We start from the raw sequence: 21,639 nt of genomic DNA on the forward strand, positions 1-21,639 counted from the left end.
ATCCACAAGTCTCACTACACTGTGTCATCAATGGAAGATCCACAATAGTCTCACTATACTGTGTCATCAATGGAAGATCCACAATAGTCCCACAATACTGTGTCATCAATGGAAGATCCACAATAGTCTCACAATACTGTGTCATCAATGGAAGATCCACAATAGTCCCACAATACTGTGTCATCAATGGAAGATCCACAATAGTCCCACAATACTGTGTCATCAATGTTAGATCCACAATAGTCTCACAATACTGTGTCATCAATGGAAGATCCACAATAGTCTCAATACTGTGTCATCAATGGAAGATCCACAATAGTCTCACAATACTGTGTCATCAATGGAAGATCCACAATAGTCTCACAATACTGTGTCATCAATGGAAGATCCACAATAGTCTCACAATACTGTGTCATCAATGGAAGATCCACAATAGTCCCACAATACTGTGTCATCAATGGAAGATCCACAATAGTCCCACAATACTGTGTCATCAATGTTAGACAATACCACAATAGTCTCACAATACTGTGTCATCAATGGAAGATCCACAATAGTCTCAATACTGTGTCATCAATGGAAGATCCACAATAGTCTCACAATACTGTGTCATCAATGGAAGATCCACAATAGTCTCACAATAGATCTGTGTCATCAATGGAAGATCCACAATAGTCTCACAATACTGTGTCATCAATGGAAGATCCACAATAGTCTCACAATACTGTGTCATCAATGGAAGATCCACAATAGTCTCACAATACTGTGTCATCAATGGAAGATCCACAATAGTCTCACAATACTGTGTCATCAATGGAAGAGTCCACAATAGTGTCATCAAAAGATACTGTCATCCATCCAGGGAAAATCTACAATAGTTTCCAAGTACAGTAACTTACAGAAGCAGTGTTTTTCTAAACATAAAATATCCATTAACGATCAGTAGTCTTCCTGACGTCTAAATTATCATTACGGTGTCTATTTTATTTGTTGACTTCACAAGCAAGACGACAGGTCTACGAGTGTACCTGTATGACAGGTCCACGAGTGTGCCTGCATGACAGGTCCACATGTGTACCTGTATGACAGGTCCACGAGTGTGCCTGCATGACAGGTCCACGAGTGTGCCTGCATGACAGGTCCACATGTGTACCTGTATGACAGGTCCACATGTGTACCTGTATGACAGGTCCACGAGAGTACCTGTATGACAGGTCCATGAGAGTACCTGTATGACAGGTCCACATGTGTACCTGTATGACAGGTCCACAAGTGTACCTGTATGACAGGTCCATGAGAGTACCTGTATGACAGGTGGACGAGTGCACCTGCATGACAGGTCCATGAGTGTACCTGCATGACAGGTCCACGAGTTTACCTGCATGACAGGTCCACGAGTGTACCTGCATGACAGGAAGACATTTCGTTCAGAATAAATCATTATTACAGTCATGAGTTGCCTGTTGAAGCTCTGTCTGGTACACAATGCTGTCTATATTAACCCTTTCAGGGTTGGCAGGCCCTCTCCCAAATCTGTTCTCAGGCTCGGTAAAAATTCAGAAAAAAAAAAAAACTTATGAAAAGATAGTGTTTTCTTTTCTGAATTTTATAGGCTAAACAAAATTTTTTTACCATCATTACTTACCAAGATATGGAGGCGTGAAGTTGACAGAAAATGACCGGCATACGGTAACACTGCCGAATGCCGGTCACCCGGTATTACTTTATTTTTTTTAGGTATCTTTTTTATTTTTTATTTTATTTTTTTCCAAGTAACTTTTATGGCCTGTGAGACCAGTATGAGCACTATTTTGTAAGTTATTTCTTTTTCTATACTACACAATAACTGCATAAACACTGTTGTCACTATTTTCTTTATAAAACATATTTACACAAACAAATAATACAAAATGTTGTTTATTACTATTTTTCTATATTTTATATACACATACAGTCACAGGGAATGTTTTTAGAAGTCCTGCAGCCTGTGGAAGTCTTTGAAACATGGTGTCATGCACAGTGGTGTTTCACACTCTTCACACATAAAACAAGTGTCCCTGTGTTGTTGTGGACGATTCTTTGTATGTGCACAGACATAACACCTCTTCTAAGCCTTTTTCTTGAAAGCAGTAGCAGGCAGTTTTGTTAGGAAGTGATCACCATGCTTCAGATGAGAAGGTAGTTGTTGATAATTACGTGGGCAGTTTTCTATTGCAGGTGCTGTTCCTTGGTACTTGATTATTATTTGTCTGATGACAGACAAACAAAATTCGCCACATGGTGGTTTGTTTCTGGTCTTCATCTTATATATATTATAAGCATTGAGCATGGAAATGTCCACAATGTGGAAAAAGAGTTTTATGTACCACTTATAACTCTTGCGAACACAATCAGCGAACACAACCAGCAAACCCAACCTGTATGTCACATTTGTCCACTGAATGCATATTGAGGGTGTAGTCAATCACAGCTGCAGGTTTTACAATGGATTCATTTTTTTCTCTATGCTGCCTGCCAGTGTCTGCCATTTCATTAGGGTGAACTGATGACAACAGTGTGACATCTCGTTTGTCATGCCACCGAAATGCCATGATGTCATTGGCAGCAAAGGCCTGCACCTCACCTCTACAAGTGCCAGCGTCGAACCTGGGTATATGTTTATGATTTGCACGCACTGTGCCACACACATCTGTCATGTTCACTCACAAAAAATCACTGAGTAAGGGGCTTGTGTACCAGATGTCAGTATATAAATTATGTCCCTTACCAAGATATGGATCCATCATTGTTCTAACCACATCACCGGAGATACCCAGAAACTTCCTGGTATCTCGCAATGTATTACTTCCAGTGTACACAATTATATCCAATACAAGACCACTGTAACAATAACAAAGCACAAACAATTTTATACCAAAGCATTTCCTCTTGCTTGGTATGTACTGCTTGAAAGAGTCTTCCTCTGAACAGAACCAAAGACTCATCAATAACAAGCTTCCTGAAGGGATAAAAATACATATTGAATTTCTGTTTCAGATACATGAACACATTCCTAATCTTATATAACCTGTCATTTCTGTCAGGCCTGGTTTTGTCTGAGAAGTGAAGCATATGTAATAGTAACAAATCGATTCACTCCCATTATATCACTGAAACCTGGAGTTGCAATCGGGCAATCTGTTGACCAGTATGATTTCACACAGTGCTTATACACATGTGGCATAAGCATTATTGTGGCAAAGAAAAGATACATCTCAGTCACAGTTGTCTCCTTCCACTGGTGTAGGCATGATTTTGGTGAAAGTATTGTGTTTGCAATGGTGTACTCATAGTATCTGTTGATTTCCATGACAATTTCCATCAGGGGTTCGTCAAAGAATAACTCGAAACATTCCAGTTCACTGGCATAAGTGTACAAGATGGCCGTATTCCACTTTCACTTTCATCAAAGTGATGGGGATTGGGAACAAAATTTACAGCTTCCTGCCAATCCCAGGTGCGGTCTGCTGGTGGGTACTGGATATTGACAGGTGGTTGTGGAGGCTGGTGTGGTGGGTGGGTAGGGGATGGTGGCCTTTGTTGTAGATCAGCTGAGGCAGCGGCCGGGGTGGCAGTGTGGGTGGCAGCATGGTCAACTGCTGGTGCCTCACGGCCAGCACCACCACTACCACCACCATGCACATTTTCCATCACAATTGCAACACTATCATCTTCATTTTCACCATCTGTTCCTGTTGTACAGCCATATAGCATATGGAATAGCATATGGCACACTACCAGAGCGCATATATCGTCATATATACTGACGCTTCACTGGAGAATATTCCACTTCACTATCACTACTGGAACTGTTTTCAAGAGCTTGTAGTTCATATTCACTGTCACTATCATCACCAATGCTCACATCTGTCTGGGATTTGGGAAAATAGGAGATTCCTCTTTGATTCTGGTACAACTGATCGTGAACAAGACGGCCCAGCAGCAAAGGAGGAAGGCTGAGGGTCGTCTGAGTTTTCCTTACTATTACCGGTATTAGGGTCATTAGTTTCGGTCACAACCTCACTAAAACCTTGAAACTCATCTTCACTGGCACTTCCATCTGTATTAGAACTGTCACTGGGGAACAAAAGTGTCCCAATTCGCCGAGGAGTGAGGAGCTTCTTACCGTGAGGCATAGTGAACAAGGTCTACTAAAATGACGTTCCCACAATGCATCACTGGGTCCCAGAATTTTTTTCTACCACACACACCCATTCTCACATCTAGGCCTACCAGCTGTTTCCCGCTTAATTTTAAGCCGCTAGAATTTATGCGAACTAGTACAGCACCAACCCTGGCATGCAAGCCGTACTAGTATGGTACCAACCCTGAAAGGGTTAAAGGTCTGCTTTACAGAAAATGTCTTTTAAAGTACCCCACCTAGCATAATCCAGGCTCCTTCTATATTAACATTACAGTGCGTAGGCTCCTATACTACATTGCTCTTTTATTTTAATGTTTACATAGCACACATCTTCTCCATGGGGAAGTGGAACAGGATTCTTCCTCCATAAGCCATGTGTGTCGTAAGAGGCAATTAATATGCCAGGAGTAAGGGGCTAGTAATGCCGTCTCCCGTATAAATTACAAAATTTAAAAAGAAAGACTTTTGATTTTCTTTTTGTGTCACACTGTTTTGGTGGGATATAGCTGGTTTGTTAATAAAAAATAGTACACATTTCCACAGGTTACTGTACCTCTTGAGTAGTGAATACACATTATTGTACATGGAAACAAATCTAAAAAACACAAATAAACTCTGCACCTTTAAACAACTTTTTTTAATAGTGATGAGATAGGTGGTATGGGAATTATTTTGACAGGTTATTACCAGATGAATTTTGAGCTATAAAACCACCACAGCTCAGGCAGCCTTATCCACAGGTTTGTTTGGGAAAAGAATTTCCTATTGAACGAACCACACCATGGGCAGGGACTGAACTTGTGGCGAGTGAGTCGCTCATTATGAGTTCCATCCCCATCCGTGATGTGGTTTGTTTGCAATCATGTCATTACTCTTTCCTACTGAATGTCTGAGATTTTGGTAAGTATAAGGTCATTCTAGGAAGGGTGAGAGGGAGGGGGTAAAGGAGGTTTAAGGCTTGTGTGCATGTGTTAGATCAGAGTGAGCAGGGACAAGTGGCTTTCATGACTAGCATGCTGTTGCAGTGAGAGAAAAATAACATGAAGAGAATAAAATCAAAAGGTTAACTAAACTAAAGTTTGGGAGGTGAGAAGCAGTTCCTGCCCTCTACATGAGGAGTGATGATACTGAAGTTGTTAGGGTCATTTGAACTGTGATGGATACTAACATACTTCTCACAAGATAGCAATTGAATAAACAATTCTTCTTTCAACGCACCAGCCGTATCCCACAGCGGCGGGGTAGACCAAAAGGAAAAACGAAAGTGTCTCCTATTAAATTTAGTAATATATACAGGAGAAGGGGTTACTAGCCCCTTTCTCCTGGCATGTTAATAACTTCTTATGACACGCATAGCTTATGGAAGAAGAATTCTGTTCCTCTTCCCCATGGAGATAAGAGGAAATAAACAAGAACTAGCAAGAAAATCGAAGAAAACCCAGAGGAGTGTATCTTTCTTTCAAAACACAGGCCGTATCCCACCGAGGCAGGGTGGCCCAAAAGAAAAAATGAAAGTTTCTCCTTTTACATTTAGTAATATACACAGGAGAAGAGGTTACTAGCCCCTTGCTCCCGGCATTTTAGTCGCCTCTTACAACATGCATGGCTTACGGAGGAAGAACTCTGTTCCACTTCCCCATGGAGGTAAGAGGAAATAAACAAGAACAAGAACTAGAAAGAAAATAGAAGAAAACCCAGAGGGGTGTGTGTATATGTGCTTGTACATGTAGGTGAAGTGTGACCTAAGTGTAAGTAGAAGTAGCAAGACGTACCTGAAATCTTGATGTTTATGAGACAGAAAAAAGACACCAGCAATCCTACCATCATGTAAAACAATTACAGGCTTCCGTTTTACACTCACTTGGCAGGATGGTAGTACTTCCCTGGGTGGTTGCTGTCTACCAACCTACTACCTAGGAATAAACAATTACTTTTATTTTTTTTTGTCACCCTACGTCGGTACAAGATGGCCTGTGAAATACCAGAGGCCAGTTTCAAAATTTCCTGCTCCTGCAACCTAGTCATCGACCAAGCTAGTCTGGTACTTTCCCAGTCGACCAGGCTATTACAGTTGGCAACCCAATGACTCACATATCCATCAAGCCAAGTTAATCTGGCACCTGGTGGAGACACTGATCTGGTTCCCTCTTCTATTCCAGTTCTGAGATATCTCTTGTGCTGAACATTGCCATCAACACCAAACATCACCAAACAATACTTCAGAGAACACAAGAGATGTTGACTAGTAGCAACATTAGCAATGCTATATTGTCTCAGGTCAGCTGACATATTGTAATAATTATTATACCTAGGACCATCACATGTTACTTTCCTTCTATTTAGTGGTCATCCTGTGTTGTGTATATTGTGTTCGTTTTAATTTCCTGAAGTTGTTAGTCTTGCATGTCAAAGACCTAATCAGTGTTGACATTATCTGTTTACTCACTATGAACTCAGTTTCAGGTACGTCTTGCTACTTCTACTTACAACTTAGGTCACACTACACATACATGTACAAGCATATATATACACACCCCTCTGGGTTTTCTTCTATTTTCTTTCTAGTTCTTGTTTATTTCCTCTTACCTCCATGGGAAGTGGAACAGAATTCTTCCTCCGTAAGCCATGCGTGTTGTAAGAAGTGACTAAAATGCCAGGAGCAAGGGTCTAGTAACCCCTTCTACTGTATATATTACTAAATGTAAAAGGAGAAGCTTTTGTTTTTCCTTTTGGGCCACCCCGCCTTGGTAGGATATGGCCGGTGTATTGAAAGAAAGAAAGAACTCGGTTTAAGTTGTAATAAACAATTGTCCATGAATAAATAGAGGGATGGACAAGGGGCACAAACCATGGTAAACTGACAGTCCGGTGATCTGCCTTCTCGACTACTAGGTTCTAATTGGTGAAGTGTTGGACCTGTCAATTTATGGACTGATTTGTGTCCCCATCCATCCTTCCATTTACTATCTTTAATGTACCACTAGATCAGCACCGTCTTGATAAATTAAACACACGTGCAACACATGGTTATCTTTATTGTGGAAACGTTTTGCCACACAGTGGCTTCATCAATCCAATACAAAGATGAATAGTGAAGATCAGAAGGAGACTGAGGTAATCAGTCCATTAGTCTTATCAAGAGTGATGGACTTATCACATCAACTCAAGGCTGAGGGACTGATTAACTTTAATCTCCTCCTGATCTTCCCCATTCTTCTTTGTATTGGACAGATGAAGCCACTGTGTGGCAAAATACTTGTTGCACAAGCGTCTAATTTATCAACTTGTCGGTTCTCTGAACCATTGATTGACGAGCACCATCTTGCCTTGACTGAAGCACTGCTGCTGGTGCAGCTTCCCTCCTTCACCACACTCAATAAGTCCATTTTTACTGATATAATGGGAGGCAATTGGACTTGATTCAAGGAAAGGTATGGTAGCTCCATTTCCAAAGATCCAGAGCCTTCACCAGCATCAAGACACCCTAGATTCTAGGATGCATTATTCATGGAATTAGGTTGGTTCTGAATATTATGTCAAGGTATTTCTTCTACTGCATAAGTACAGTGGACCCCGGATTACATTGTCATCGGAATAAGTAATATTCGGAGTAAGTAACGTTTTTTTCGTCACAATATTGGCTCATTGATCATCACTGAACTCGGAATAAGTCATTCATCCGGAACGACTGGAAGATGTGGAGACTTTGTTGTTGGTGTGGATCAACAAGAAACAATTATCAGGAGATAATGTTATGCAGTCAATAATATGTAAAAAGGCAAAGCAGTTGCATGATTATCTCGTAAAGAAAATGCCAGGAACTAGTGCTGATATTGGTAAATTAAGGCCAGCAAAGGCTAGTTTGAGAGATTTAAGAATCGTAGTGGCATACACAATGTGATAAGGCATGGTGAGGCTGCAAGTTCTGACAGAAAAGCAGCTGAAAAAATATGTTCAGGACTTCAAGGGGTACATAGAGGCTGAAAAATTCAAACCCCAACAAGTGTTTAATTGTGACGAAACATGCCTCTTTTGAACCTACATTACTCAGGAGGAAAAGGCACTCACAAGCCTATGAAAGACAGGCTAACTCTCATGTTTTGTAGTAATGCTAGTAGGGATTGCAAAGTGAAGCCTTTACTGGTGTATCACTCTGAAAATCCCATCGTGTTCAAGAAAAACAGTGTCATCAAAAGTACAGTGGAACCTCAAAAATCGAATGTATCACATATCGAACGTTTCGAAAATAGGACCACTTTTTCGGACAAACTGTGTCCCTATTATCGAATGCTCCCCTATTTTCGGACCACCAGGTTCGGGACTTGTCTGCCGCCCGCTCTATCCGCATCCCCGCGCAGGCCTCGTGAGCAGTCTAGCTTAGTTTATGCTTGAGTGAACACTAACCTGCGCTCTCAATCACGCATTTTACGATTATTTTGTTGTGTTTAGTGCTTGTGGGACTATGAAATAAGCTGCCATGGGCCCAAAGAAACTTGCTAGTGGTACCCTTGTGGTAAAGAAAGTGAGAACACCATAGATGTGAAGAAGGAAATAATACAGAAGTATGAGAATGGTGTGAGACTTGTTGAGCTTGCCAGGATGTATGGGAAAAACAAGTCGACCATCGGTTCTATCCTGTCAAAGAAAGAACAACTCAAGGAAGCTGATGTTGCGAAAGGTGTTAATATAGGGAGTGGATAAGGTGCCTTCTTCAAAGATTAAGGAGATTTGTGCCAAATGGAATGATGTCCAAATGTTTGTGCAGAAGTACCACCCTGAGCAAGCTGAAACAAGCCATCCTTGCAACAAGTTCAGTGACAACCATGTCCCATTTTAGGGAAATGTTAAAGAGGTGCCAGAAACAGAGGACTGTGGACAGTTTTTTTGTGAGACAGGGGTCCAGTGACTCTCAAGCTGGTCCTAGTGGCATTAAAAGACAGAGAAGGGAAGTGACCCCAGAGAGGGCTTTACCTGAAGTCCTCATAGAGGGGGATTCTCATTACAAACACTAACCCCAACTCCCTCTCTCCTCCTCCTTATCTTCCAGATGCCATCACCAATCTTCAATAAAGGTAAGTAAAAATGTTATTTTATATGTATTACTATACATAATTAAAAACTATAGTATTTGTTGTATGTAAAACTGTAATTAATCTCTATAAAATGTATTTTTTTGTGTGAATATTTTTGGGTTTCTGGAACGGATTAATTGTATTTCCATTATTTCTTATGGGAAATATTGCTTCGAATTTCAGACTTTTCGAATTCAGAACTAGCTCCTGGAACGGATTAAGTTCGATTTTTGAGGTTCCACTGTAAATTGTGTGTGATGTGGAAGGCAAACACTAAGTCATGGGTAACAAGGGACATTTTCCTTGATTGGTTCCATGACCTGTTTGGCCCCAGTGTGAAAAAACACCTGGAAAATAAATTGAAACTCAAGTCCTCCTGGTAATGGACAATGCTCCTGCTCATCCTCCAGACTTGGAAGAGCAAATGATGCAGGAGTTTCATTTCATGAAAGTGAAGTTCTTGCCCCCTAATACTACTACTACTCTCCTCCAGCCCATGGACCAGCAGGCCCTCTCAAATTTCAAAAAAACTGTACTCCAAAGCAGTGTTTCAAAAGTGCTTTGAAGTGACCTCAGACACTAAACTGACCCTAAGAGAGTTCTGGAAAGATCACTTCAGTATCCTCAGTTGCATAAACCTTATAGGTAAGGCTTGGGAGGGAATGACTACCAGGACTTTGAACTCTGCTTGGAGAAAACTGTGGCAACAATATGTACAAGAGAGGGATTTTAAAGGGTTAGGGGCTGACCCTGAGGAGCCTATGCCAGTTGTGGAATCTGTTTTGGCATTGGGGAATTCCATGGGGTTGGATGAGAGTTTGGAAGATGTGGAAGAGTTGGTGGAGGACCACGATGAAGAGCTAACCACTACGGAGCTGCAAGACCTTCATCTGCAACAACAACAGACCACAGCTTAGGAAATTGCTTCAGAGGAGGAGGAAGAGAGAAGGAGGAAGGTGCCTTCTTCAAAGATTAAGGACATTTGTACAATGTTCCAGACCTCTCTAGAACACTTTTTTGGGTGACAGGGGTCCAGAGACTCTCAAGCTGGTCCTAGTGACATTAAAAAACAAAGAAGGGAAGTAACCCCGGAAAATAACTTGGTACCTGAAGTCTTTATGGAAGGGGATTCCCCTTCCAAACAATAGTACACCTCCATCCTCTCCCCTCCTCCCATCTCATCACTCATCAGTAAGTCTTCAATAAAGGTGTCATTGTAGTATTGTTTATTCTGCATGTCTCATTGTTTTCTGTGTAGGGAAATGTATATTTCATGTAAAAGCATTATTTTTTAATACTTTTGGGTATCGGGAACAGATTAATTGGATTTCCATTATTTCTTATGGGGAAAATTAATTCGGAATTAGTCAGATTCGGGTTTAGTCACTCTCTCTGGAACGGATTAATTACGAAAACCGGGGTCCACTGTAATAAGGCAATGGGGTTGAGAAAGACCCGCCTTGCATGGGCCAGTAGGCCAACCGCAGTGTTCCTCCATTCCTATGTCGCTATGAGTGAGAATAATTGGGGGCTCGGAAGAACCTGCCTTGAGTAAGAATGATTGGAGGTTCAGAAGAACCTACCTTGAGTGAGAACGATTGGAGGTTCAGAAGAACCTACCTTGAGTGAGAACGATTGGAGGTTCAGAAGAACCTACCTTGAGTGAGAATGATTGGGGGTTCAGATGAACCTACCTTGAATGAGAATGATTGGAGGTTCAGAAGAACCTACCTTGAGTGAGAATAATTGGGGTTTCAGACGAACCTACCTTGAGTGAGAATGATTGGGGTTTCAGAGGAACCTACCTTGAATGAGAATGATTGGAGGTTCAGAAGAACCTACCTTGAGTGAGAACGATTGGAGGTTCAGAAGACCTACCTTGAGAGAGAATAATTGGGGTTTCAGACGAACCTACCTTGAGTGAGAATGATTGGAGGTTCGGAAGAACCTACCTTGAGTGAGAACAATTGGAGGTTCAGAAGAACCTACCTTGAGTGAGAATGATTGGGAGTTCAGACGAACCTACCTTGAGTGAGAATGATTGGAGGTTCAGACGAACCTACCTTGAGTGAGAATGATTGGGGGTTCAGATGAACCTACCTTGAGTGAGAATGATTGGGGTTTCAGACGAACCTACCTTGAATGAGAATGATTGGGGGTTCCGACGAACCTACCTTGAGCGAGAATGATTGGAGGTTCAGAAGAACCTACCTTGAGTGAGAATGATTGGGGGTTCAGAAGAACCTACCTTGAGTGAGAATGATTGAAGGTTCAGAAGAACCTAGAGTGAGAATGACTGGGGGTTCAGACGAACTTACCTTGAGTGAGAATGATTGGAGGTTCAGAAGAACCTATCTTGAGTATGCTAGTAGGCCTACTATACTGCTCCAATTTTTCATTATGTAAAAAGAAGAGGCTTGTGTGAACATGTCAGATAGAGTGAAGGAAGCAGTGCTGTGCTGCTGGAGTGTGAGCAAGTAACATTTATCAAGGTAATCAGGGTAACCAGTGAGCCGGACTACAATCCTGGAGGTTGGAAGTACAGTGCCTGCACTCTGAAGAAGGGCTGGGGATGCTGCAGTTTGCAAAGTCATCTGAACTGTGATATCAGTGCAGTTCTGGCAAGAGTGATTGAACAATGGTGACAACATTATCTTTTTGAGTCAACCTACATTGGTGTAAAAAAAAATTAACAATACAAGACTTTCAGCTAATGGTGAAGAACAAGAGAAATGAAATGTCTACAGTGCTTTGTTCCACTTATGGAACAACAAGTTGAAACAAATTAATTATAATACTTTCCAAGAGTGCTAAAGCACAGGCCATATTTATTTTTTTTACACAGGGTTTTACAAGGTTCCTAACTTTATTTATAAGCCAAGAGCTGTTATCTACATCAGCTCATTTGAAAGCCTTTTTATTGCTATGTGATATACAAATATGGAACAGGATGAAGTGCAAATGATATTTACCTTTGCAAGTCATCCTCCACTGGTATGTGAGACTTTGATTCTTTCTCCAGTTCTTCATCCAACTTTGCTGAAGCAACTTCTCCCAGACGGTCAGCCAGTTGCAGAAGGCGCAGTTTTCCTGCATATTTGATTGCAAGCTCAACAGTATGGTATGAGGGCATCAACTGACAGACTTCCAGCGCCCGAGACTCACGCTCTGTGCGACACGCCAGCTAAAGCCAAACAGGTTAACTATTAATATTTTCTAACCTTTCATTTAACATGTACCTCAGGTTAAAATTTATATGATTTAAAATACCACAAGAACCATTTCATTAACCAGCGTTTCGAACATAAAAAGAAGAATGAGAAGCTTGTGCAACATTTGGGAATCTTTACTAAGAAACATTTCACCAGCCATGGCTTCTGCAGTCCAATACAGAGACGAATGGTGGAAGACGTACGGGACTGAAGAAAACACTGGCTGCTGAAACATTTCCATAACAAAGATAACCAAGTGTTGTATAAATGTCACATTCTTCAACTTGTTGGCTTTCTAAACTATTTATATCATAACATAAGCAGCAGCCAACACCATTATTCTCTATCATCATTACCAATTTTCAGCTATCTTAAAAGATTTACTAGCCTCATTAATTTACTGTTGTATTATAGATATAATTACAACAGAGTTGGGGAAGGGTTTACTGAGGTTACTTAGACATTTAGAGATGTAGCAAAACAGGAAGACAACAAGGATATACAGCATACAGCCAAGGTTTGATTAATGTAAATTTCATTTTAGTGTGAAATTGATTAATGCCAGTTTTTCTCCTCAAACTATTCAAATAAGTGTAAAAATTATATATAATTTGAAAAGTGTGAGAACTTCATTACTCACGCTACTCAAGACCAAGTTGTATATCACTTCTGGCAAGACAGTGATGGAATGAATGTAGTGAATGTGTCTCCTCTATTTTGGGATCACCCTACCTTTGTGGAAGACAACTATTGCCAAATAAAAATCCCAATACAGCCTCTCCTCACTTAGCAACGTACTCATTTACCGACCACTCGGACTTACGACCAGCTCTCCAACCTGTATGCAAACCTAAGTAATGTATATTAGAGATGATTTCCTCTATTCTGTTTATTACAGTATACAGTACACTACTGTATAAACATTTAAAAATATACTAAAAATGTTATAAATGGTGCAAAGGTGACATAAAAAAAAATATCTAAAGATGGTTGACACAAACTCACTACCAGTAAAATTTCTCCTCGCTTAACGACCAATTCGTTTACTGACCTACTCTTAGGAACGGAATCCCGGCGTTAAGTGAGGAGAGGCTGTATAATAAATAACTGTAAAGTACAACAGTTGCAGGCCATAATTTGCTTCCAGCTGATCTTTCAGCTCAAAAAATGAGTTGCTGGGTTTAGACAATTAGGTCATTCAAACACCACTGCTGGGTAAGGTAAGGCAACCTACTGAACCTCAGTGACTAACTGTTAATAAGCAACCCCAGTGAAATGCAACCAGTGTGGTGTGATCCAACAGTGGTCACTTAATACCACTGAACCACAACCAGTGTTATATGATCTAGCAGTGGCCACTGTTAACCCCTTGACTGTCGAAACCCCTAATCCTGAAGTGTCTCCTGGTGTCGAAAAATATTTGAAAGAAAAAAAAAATCTTATGAAAATGTTAAATTATTTTTCTGATTGTTTTAGTCCAAAAAAAAAGTTGGCAGAAAATGAGCCGCATATGGCAACAGCAGCGACTGGCGCTCACCCGGTAAACTTTGGTTTACTTGTATTCGAAGGTTTCCTGTTTTTTGCACTATTTTATTTTTTCACATAACTCATGTGGCCTGCGAGACCAACTTACGGAGCAATGTTCACAGATACATTTGTTGAATATAACACAATTATAGCAAAAACGCTAGTATCATCATATTGTTTACAAAACTTGTTTACACAAACATAAAAAACTGTTTATTACGATTGTTCTATAATATATATGTATACATATATACAATCACTGGACACTTTTCTAGAACTGCAGTCACACAGTACAAATAACTTTATACCAAAGCATTTCCTCTTGCTTGGTATGTACTGCTTGAATGAGAGTCTGCCTTTGAACAAAATCAGACTCATCAATAACAAGCTTCCTGAGGGGTAAAAATACATACAGCACTTTTGTTTCAGGTACATAAACACATTTCTGATCTTATATAACCTGTCGCTTCTGTCTGAAAAGTGTAGCATACATAACAACAGCACAAACTGATTCACTGGTATAATGTCCCTGAAAGCTGGGGTTGAAATCAGGCGGTCTGATGACCAGTATGTGTTGACACTGTGCTTAAATATATGTGGCATAAGCATTATTGTGGCAAAGAACAGATACGTCTCTGCCACAGTTGTGTCCTTCCACTGGTGTAGACGTGATCTTGGTGAAAGAATTGTGTTTGCCATGGTGTACTCAAAGTATGTATTGCTTTCTTGACAATAATGTCCATCAGGGGTTCATCGAAGAATAACTGAAAGTATTCCAGTTCAGTAGTATTGTTCCCAAGTGTACATGATGGCTGTATTCCACTTTGTGTTTCATCAAAGTCGTGTGGATTGGGAACAAAACCGTCACCTTGCTGCCAATCCCAGATGCAATCTGCTGGTGGGTTCTGGATATTGAAAGGTGGTTGTGGATGTTGTGAGAGCGTGGGGTTGGTCGAGGCTGGTTGTGGTTGTGCTGAGTTAGCAGTGTCGGTAGTAGTGTGGCCTGCTGCTGGTGCCACATGACTCATGCCACCATCACTATCACCACCACCACCTGCTGCCTCACTCACATCATTCATACCCATTGTAACAATATCCTCATCTTCACCATCAGTTCATGGTGTAGGCCACAGGATGTACTCTGAGATTTACTCCTCCCCCTTGGAACAACATATGACACACTACCAGAACGCATGCTGCGTCGTATATACTGCCGCTTCACTGGAGAATATTCGCACTCACTGTCACAACTAGAACTGCTTTCAATAGCTTAGAAATCACTATCACTATCACTTTCACTGCTCACATCCGAGTCTTGTACACGGGCAAATAGTTTTCTCTTTCGTCCTGGTACAGATGAGCTTGAATGAGACGGCCCAGCACCAGATATGGATGGTTGTGGGTCGTCTGGATTTTCATCACTAATTACGTTATCCTGGGCGCTGCTTTCGATCACACCCACTCCAAAGCCATGAAATTCACTTTCACTGGCACTTCCATCACTGTTAGAGCTATCACTTGGGAACAAAAGACCTCCAATCCGCCAAGGAGTGAGGTACTTCTTACCGCGAGTCATGGTGAAAATGGACTACCAAGATGGCATTCCCACAATGCACCACTGAGTCTCCAATTTTTTTCACAGAGTGCACACCCACAACTCAGACCCATTCTCTCTCATGTAGGCCTACCAGCTTTCTCCCGCTTCATTTGAAGCCGCTAGATTTTTTTTTTTTTAACAAGTCGGACGTCTCCCACCGAGGCAGGGTGACCCAAAAAGAAAGAAAATCCCCAAAAAGAAAATACTTTCATCATCATTCAACACTTTCACCTCACTCACACATAATCACTGTTTTTGCAGAGGTGCCCAGAATACAACAGTTTAGAAGCATATACACCTACCATCCGACTTACGACCAAGCATGGTTCCGACCAACCAGTCGTAAGTCAAACCTTTGAAAATTGCCGACATACTGGGTAGGGCATAATGTCAAACCTTTGCTCTATAAACTACCTACATAATACTGTAATGTAATATACAATCATTATTTCATTCTTTTTACCATAATTTACTTCTATTGTTATATTTTAATTATTTATGTACTGTATATAATATATACATAGTAGTGAACTGTATTGTAAATTTTACATCGCATACAGTATCATATGTTACTATTATCTTTATGTACTGTCAACACAGTGGAATGGGAGAATACCACTGGTAGTGTCATCCTGCCAGAATGTTGTATAACCTATACCCTAAGTAAAGAGAAACAACTCTGGAACATGTGTAATATGTATCCAGCTGGCCGAGTGGTTGGTTAGCTGTCTCTGTCTCTGTCTCTCTCTGTCTCTGTCTCTGTCTCTGTCTGTCTCTCTCTGTCTCTGTCTCTCTGTCTCTGTCTCTCTCTCTCTTGTCTCTCTCTCTCTCAGGTACACGTAAGTAAAGTTATCATACATAGTATAAATTACCTAGGATAACCCAAAAAATCCAGACAAAGTGCTATACAGTGGATCTGTGCTCCAGTCCCCAAAATTAATAATAATATTAATAATTATTATTATTACAATAATACATATGTACTAATATTAATAATAATATTATTAAACTATAATATATAACAATCATGTACACTCATTACTTACCATAAAATATCTGTAATCTTAATGTAGAGTGAGAGGTGAGTAAACAAGATTAAATGAATAAACGAGAGAGAATGAGAGGGTAAAGGTTCAAGAGTTATGTAAACAAACGTTGTTGTTGTTACCAGCCCGGACACGAATAGTTTCCGTTCACTCTGTCAAGCTGACCAGAAAAAGATCTCATATTTGTTAATTTATATTTTATATGTTATGTAGCATGTTTATTATATAATTTTGAAAAAAAAAAATCCTAGATGGATTAAGCAAAATGTCTATATTAACATTTTATAAACATTTAATGCGCCTCAGTGATTATTATTGTGTTATTACCATTATTAATATAGCGTCTTAAAGACGAATTACATTCTTAATGAGTGGCTCCGAGACAGACAAGCAGACAGAAAGACAGACACAGGCAGACAGAGACACACAGGTAGACAGAAAGACACACAGGTAGACAAAGACACACACAGACACAAAGACACACAAAGTAGACAGAAAGACAGACACACAGACAGTAAGACACACAGGTAGACAAGGACACACACAGACACAAAGACACACAAAGTAGACAGAAAGACAGACACACAGGTAGACAGAAAGACACACAGGTAGACATAAAGGCAGACACACAGGTAGACATAAAGACACACAGACAGACAGACACACACAGATACAGACAGACACAGATATACAGGCAGACAGATACAGACAGGTTTATGTGCAACACTGAAAACAAATAGAGAGTTCGAGAGTAAGAGCCTTTTTTACCACAATCTCCAGTGCAAGATTCAGACTTCATCTTAGGGGCCATGGTGAAATTTACTGTCCAGTTAGTACACAGTTAATAGAGTATGATGCTGCAGATAGGACAGGGTTACTCAAATTGATGCTGCCTGCATGACATATTGCCGCCCCAAGTATTGTCAAATATTGTACAAAGGCATGCATCAGCCGGTCCAGCCCAGCTGCCAGATGAACGGTCGTAAGTTGAGTGGACGTATGTCGAGCAGGTCGTAAGTCGGATGGTAGGTGTACGTATAAAGATACACAACATATCCCTCCAAACCGCCAATATCCCGAATCCCTCCTTTAGAGTGCCGGCATTGTACTTCCCATTTCCAGGACTCAAGTCCGGCTATATAAAAACTGGTTTCCCTGAATCCCTTCACTAAATATTACCCTGCTTACACTCCAACAGCTCGTCAGGTCCAAAATACCATTCGTCTCCATTCACTCCTATGGAACACGTTCATGTATGCTTGCTGGAAGTCCAAGCCCCTCGCCCACAAAACCTCCTTTACCCCTTCCTTCCAACCTTTTCGAGGACGACCCCTACCCCTCCTTCCTTCCCCTTCCGCTAGAATTTATGAGTATAAATACGTCAAACACGGTGGCTAGTAAGACGTATATAAGCGCCCAGAACAGTCAAAGGGTTAACATCAGTGAATCACAACCAGTGTTATATGATCTAGCAGTGGTCACTGTTAACCCTTTGAGGGTCTGTGCCGTAGACGTACAGCTTTACGTTGAGAGTCCAAACTGTAGATCTAAGTCATGGGCTCAGCTCACTCCGATAAGCTGTGAACAGTAAATTTTGGCCTGGATATGAGAGAATACATCTATGTGGTATGTGTGCACCACATAAAACAAATCCTGCAGCACATAGTGCATAATGAGAGAAAAAACTGAGACCGTAATTTTCGATTAAAACAGCGACTTTGCAGTGCTTTCTCGTATGTTTTTTATAGTAGTATTTGCGATTTCTTGGTCTCATTTGGTAGAATGGAAGACATATTACAGAAACAGAGATAATTTTGATTGGTTTTAGTGGAGAAAATGGCTTGAAACTGAGCTCAAATTAGCAGAAATGTTAAATTTTTGCTGATGTTCAAGAGTAAATAAATGACTTCACGCCTGCTGGTGGTTCTAATATATGTTCCCAAATGTGGTGATATTATTTATACAGTGGAACCCCCCCCCCCCCGAGTTTCGTCGGCATCGACTTTCGTGAAATCCGACTTTCGGCAAGTTTTTTCGGCAAAATTTAGCCTCACGGTTTGTGATTGGACTCGTGATTCGGCAACCACCTGGTACTCGTCTGCCTGTCACCGTGCACACAAAGCCAGTCTCCTGCACCATTCACACTCAGTGTGCCATTGTTTACCAGCACGTGACCATCACCCCGCGGGTTCATACAATACATTTCATAACACTCCATTGTTTTTTGTGCTTGCAACTGCTAAATAAGTCACCATGGGCCCAAGGAAAGCTAGTGCAAGCCATTTGGTAAAGAAAGCGAGGAACTCGATTGAATTCAAGAAGGAAATCATTGAAAAATATGAGAGCAGAGTGCGTGTTACAGAACTTGGCTGGATGTATGACAAACCCCAGTCAACCATCACTTCAATCGTGGCAAAGGGAAAGGAAATAAAGTGTGCTATTGTTGCAAAAGGGGTAGATATGCTGACAAAAAAGAGATCGCAAATCCTCGAAGAAGTGGAAAGGTTATGGTTGGTGTGGATTACCCAAAAACAGTTACCACAAGATAGTGTTATGCAGTCGATAATATGTGAAAAGGCAAGGCAGTTGCATGATCTCGTAAAGAAAATGCCTGCAACAAGTGGTGATGCTTGCGAGTTTAAGGCCAGCAAAGGTTGGTCTGAGAGATTTAAGAAGCGTAGTGGCATTCACAGTGTGATAAGGCATGGTGAGGTTGCCAGTTCTGACAAAAAAGCAGCTGAGAAGTTTGTACAGGGTTTAAAGAGTGCGTAGACACTGGAGAATTCAAACCCCAGCAAGTGTTTAATTGTGACGAAACTGGCCTCTTTTGGAAGAAAATGCCAAAGAAGACCTACATCACGCAGGAGGCAATGGCACTCCCAGGACACAAGCCTATGAAGGATAGGCTTATTCTCATGTTTTGTGGTAATGATAGTGGGGATTACAAAGTGAAGCCTTTACTGGTGTATCACTCTGAAAATCCCAGTGTTCAAGAAAAAGTGTCGCCAAGAGTAATTTGTGTGTGATGTGCAAGGCTAACAAGGCATGGGTCACAAGGGGAATTTTCCTAGACTGGTTTAATGAAGTGTTTGGCCCCCGTGTAAAGAAATACTTCTTGGAAATTAAATTGCCACTCAAGTGCCTCCTGGCAATGGACAATGCTCCTGCTCATCCTCCAGACTTGGAAGAGCAAATAGTGGAGGAGTTTAGTTTCACGGTGAAGCTCTTGCCCCCTAATACAACTCCTCTCATCCAGCCCATGGACCAGCAGGTCATTTCAAACTTCAAAAAACTGTACACCAAAGCAGTTTCAAAAGTGCTATGAAGTGACCTCAGACACTGAATTGACCCTAAGAGAGTTCTGGAAAGATTGCTTCAAGATTCTCACTTGCATAAACCTTATAGGTAAGGCTTGGGAAGGAGTGACTTGCAGAACTTTGAATTCTGCTTGGAGAAAACTGTGGCCAGAATGTGTACAAGAGAGGGATTTTGAAGGGTTTGGGGGCTGACCCTAAGGAGCCTATGGCAGTTGTGGAATCTATTGTGGCATTGGGGAAGTCCCTGGGGTTGGAGGCGAGTGGTGAGGATGTGGAAGAGTTGGTGGAAGACCACAGGGAAGTGCTAACTACTGAAGAGCTGCAAGAGCTTCATCTGCAACAGCAAGAGATTACAGCTGAGGAAATTGCTGGAGAGGAGGAGGAAGAGAGATGGAGGAAGGTGCCTTCTTTGAAAATTAAGGACATCTGTGTAAAGTGGACTGAAGTGCAAACATTTATGGATGAACTTCACCCTAACAAAGCTGTTGCAGGCTGTATTGGCAACATGTACAATGACAGTGTTGTATCCCATTTCAGACAAATCTTGAAGAAACGTCAGAAACAGGGGTCTCTGGACAGATATTTTGTGCGACAGGGGTCCAGTGACTCTCAAGTTGTTCCCAGTGTCTTTAAAAACAAAGAGGGGAAGTAACCCTTGATAAGGACTTCGTACCTTAAGTCCTAATGGAAGGAGATTCTCCTTCCAAACAATAGTGTACACCTTCCTCCTATCCCCTCCTCCCGTCTTCCATCCACCCAGAAGTCTTCAGTAAAGGCAAGGGTAATGTTGTTATTATTTTTTATATGTATGTACTTGATTTCTCATTGTTTTCAGTATGTAAATCTTTATTTAATTTGAAAAAAAAAAAATTATTTTAATATTTTTGGGTGTCGGGAACGGATTATTTTTTTTTTTTTTTAACGAGTCGGCCATCTCCCACCGAGGCAGGGTGACCCAAAAAAGAAAGAAAATCCCCAAACAGAAAATACTTTCATCATCATTCAACACTTTCACCACACTCACACATTAATTAATTAATTAATTTTATTTCCATTATTTCTTATGGGGAAAATGGTTTTGCCATTCGGCAATTTCGATATTCGGCAGACTCTCTGGAACAGATTAATCACAAAACTCAGGAGTCCATTGTGTAATTAATACAATACGTATTGCATAACAGTAAATCTTATATTTTTTGGTCTGAATACAAATTCATTATGTGAATAAAAATTAAAAAGGGAATTCATTAGTAAAACCTGAAAACGTAACTAATGAACAGAGGAAATGTTAGTTTAGTGCCAAGAATGCCTGCATTGTTTATTCTGGACTCTATTTTTAAATTGGAGTAATTTGAACTTTGCATTAAATTGGCCAAATTACCAATTTCCGATCAATCAATAGAATAGAAGTAATACTATTGAAATAGCTAAGAATTTGGTCGACTGGAATACTGTAATTGGACTAAAATGGGAGTCAAAGTCGGCAAAATCGCTGATGCGTAAATATCGCTGACACATCAAAATTTGCAAGAGCATAATTTCGTCAATTTTCCATCAAATTTCATACTTTTTTGTTTTATTACCTTCAGAAAAAGATTCTCTATCATTTCATAAGAAAAAAATAACAAAATTATTTTTTGAAAGTTCTTGGACACTGGTGCGCACTTTGAAATTTGGCCTCTGGA

At 40.7% G+C, this 21,639-nt stretch overlaps 1 protein-coding gene across 1 annotated transcript in view; it reads right to left on the bottom strand.

Annotated features, from left to right (window-relative positions):
• The window catches only part of Ctf4 (Chromosome transmission fidelity 4), a 242,784-nt gene that overhangs the window by 70,859 nt on the left and 150,286 nt on the right, over window positions 1–21,639 (bottom strand). The window contains 1 exon segment of the mRNA XM_070098498.1: window positions 12,228–12,439. Coding sequence (XP_069954599.1) covers window positions 12,228–12,439 — 212 coding nt within the window.

This window comes from Cherax quadricarinatus, chromosome 62 (assembly GCF_038502225.1).
Source record: "Cherax quadricarinatus isolate ZL_2023a chromosome 62, ASM3850222v1, whole genome shotgun sequence".
NCBI classification, from domain to species: Eukaryota; Metazoa; Arthropoda; class Malacostraca; order Decapoda; family Parastacidae; genus Cherax; species Cherax quadricarinatus.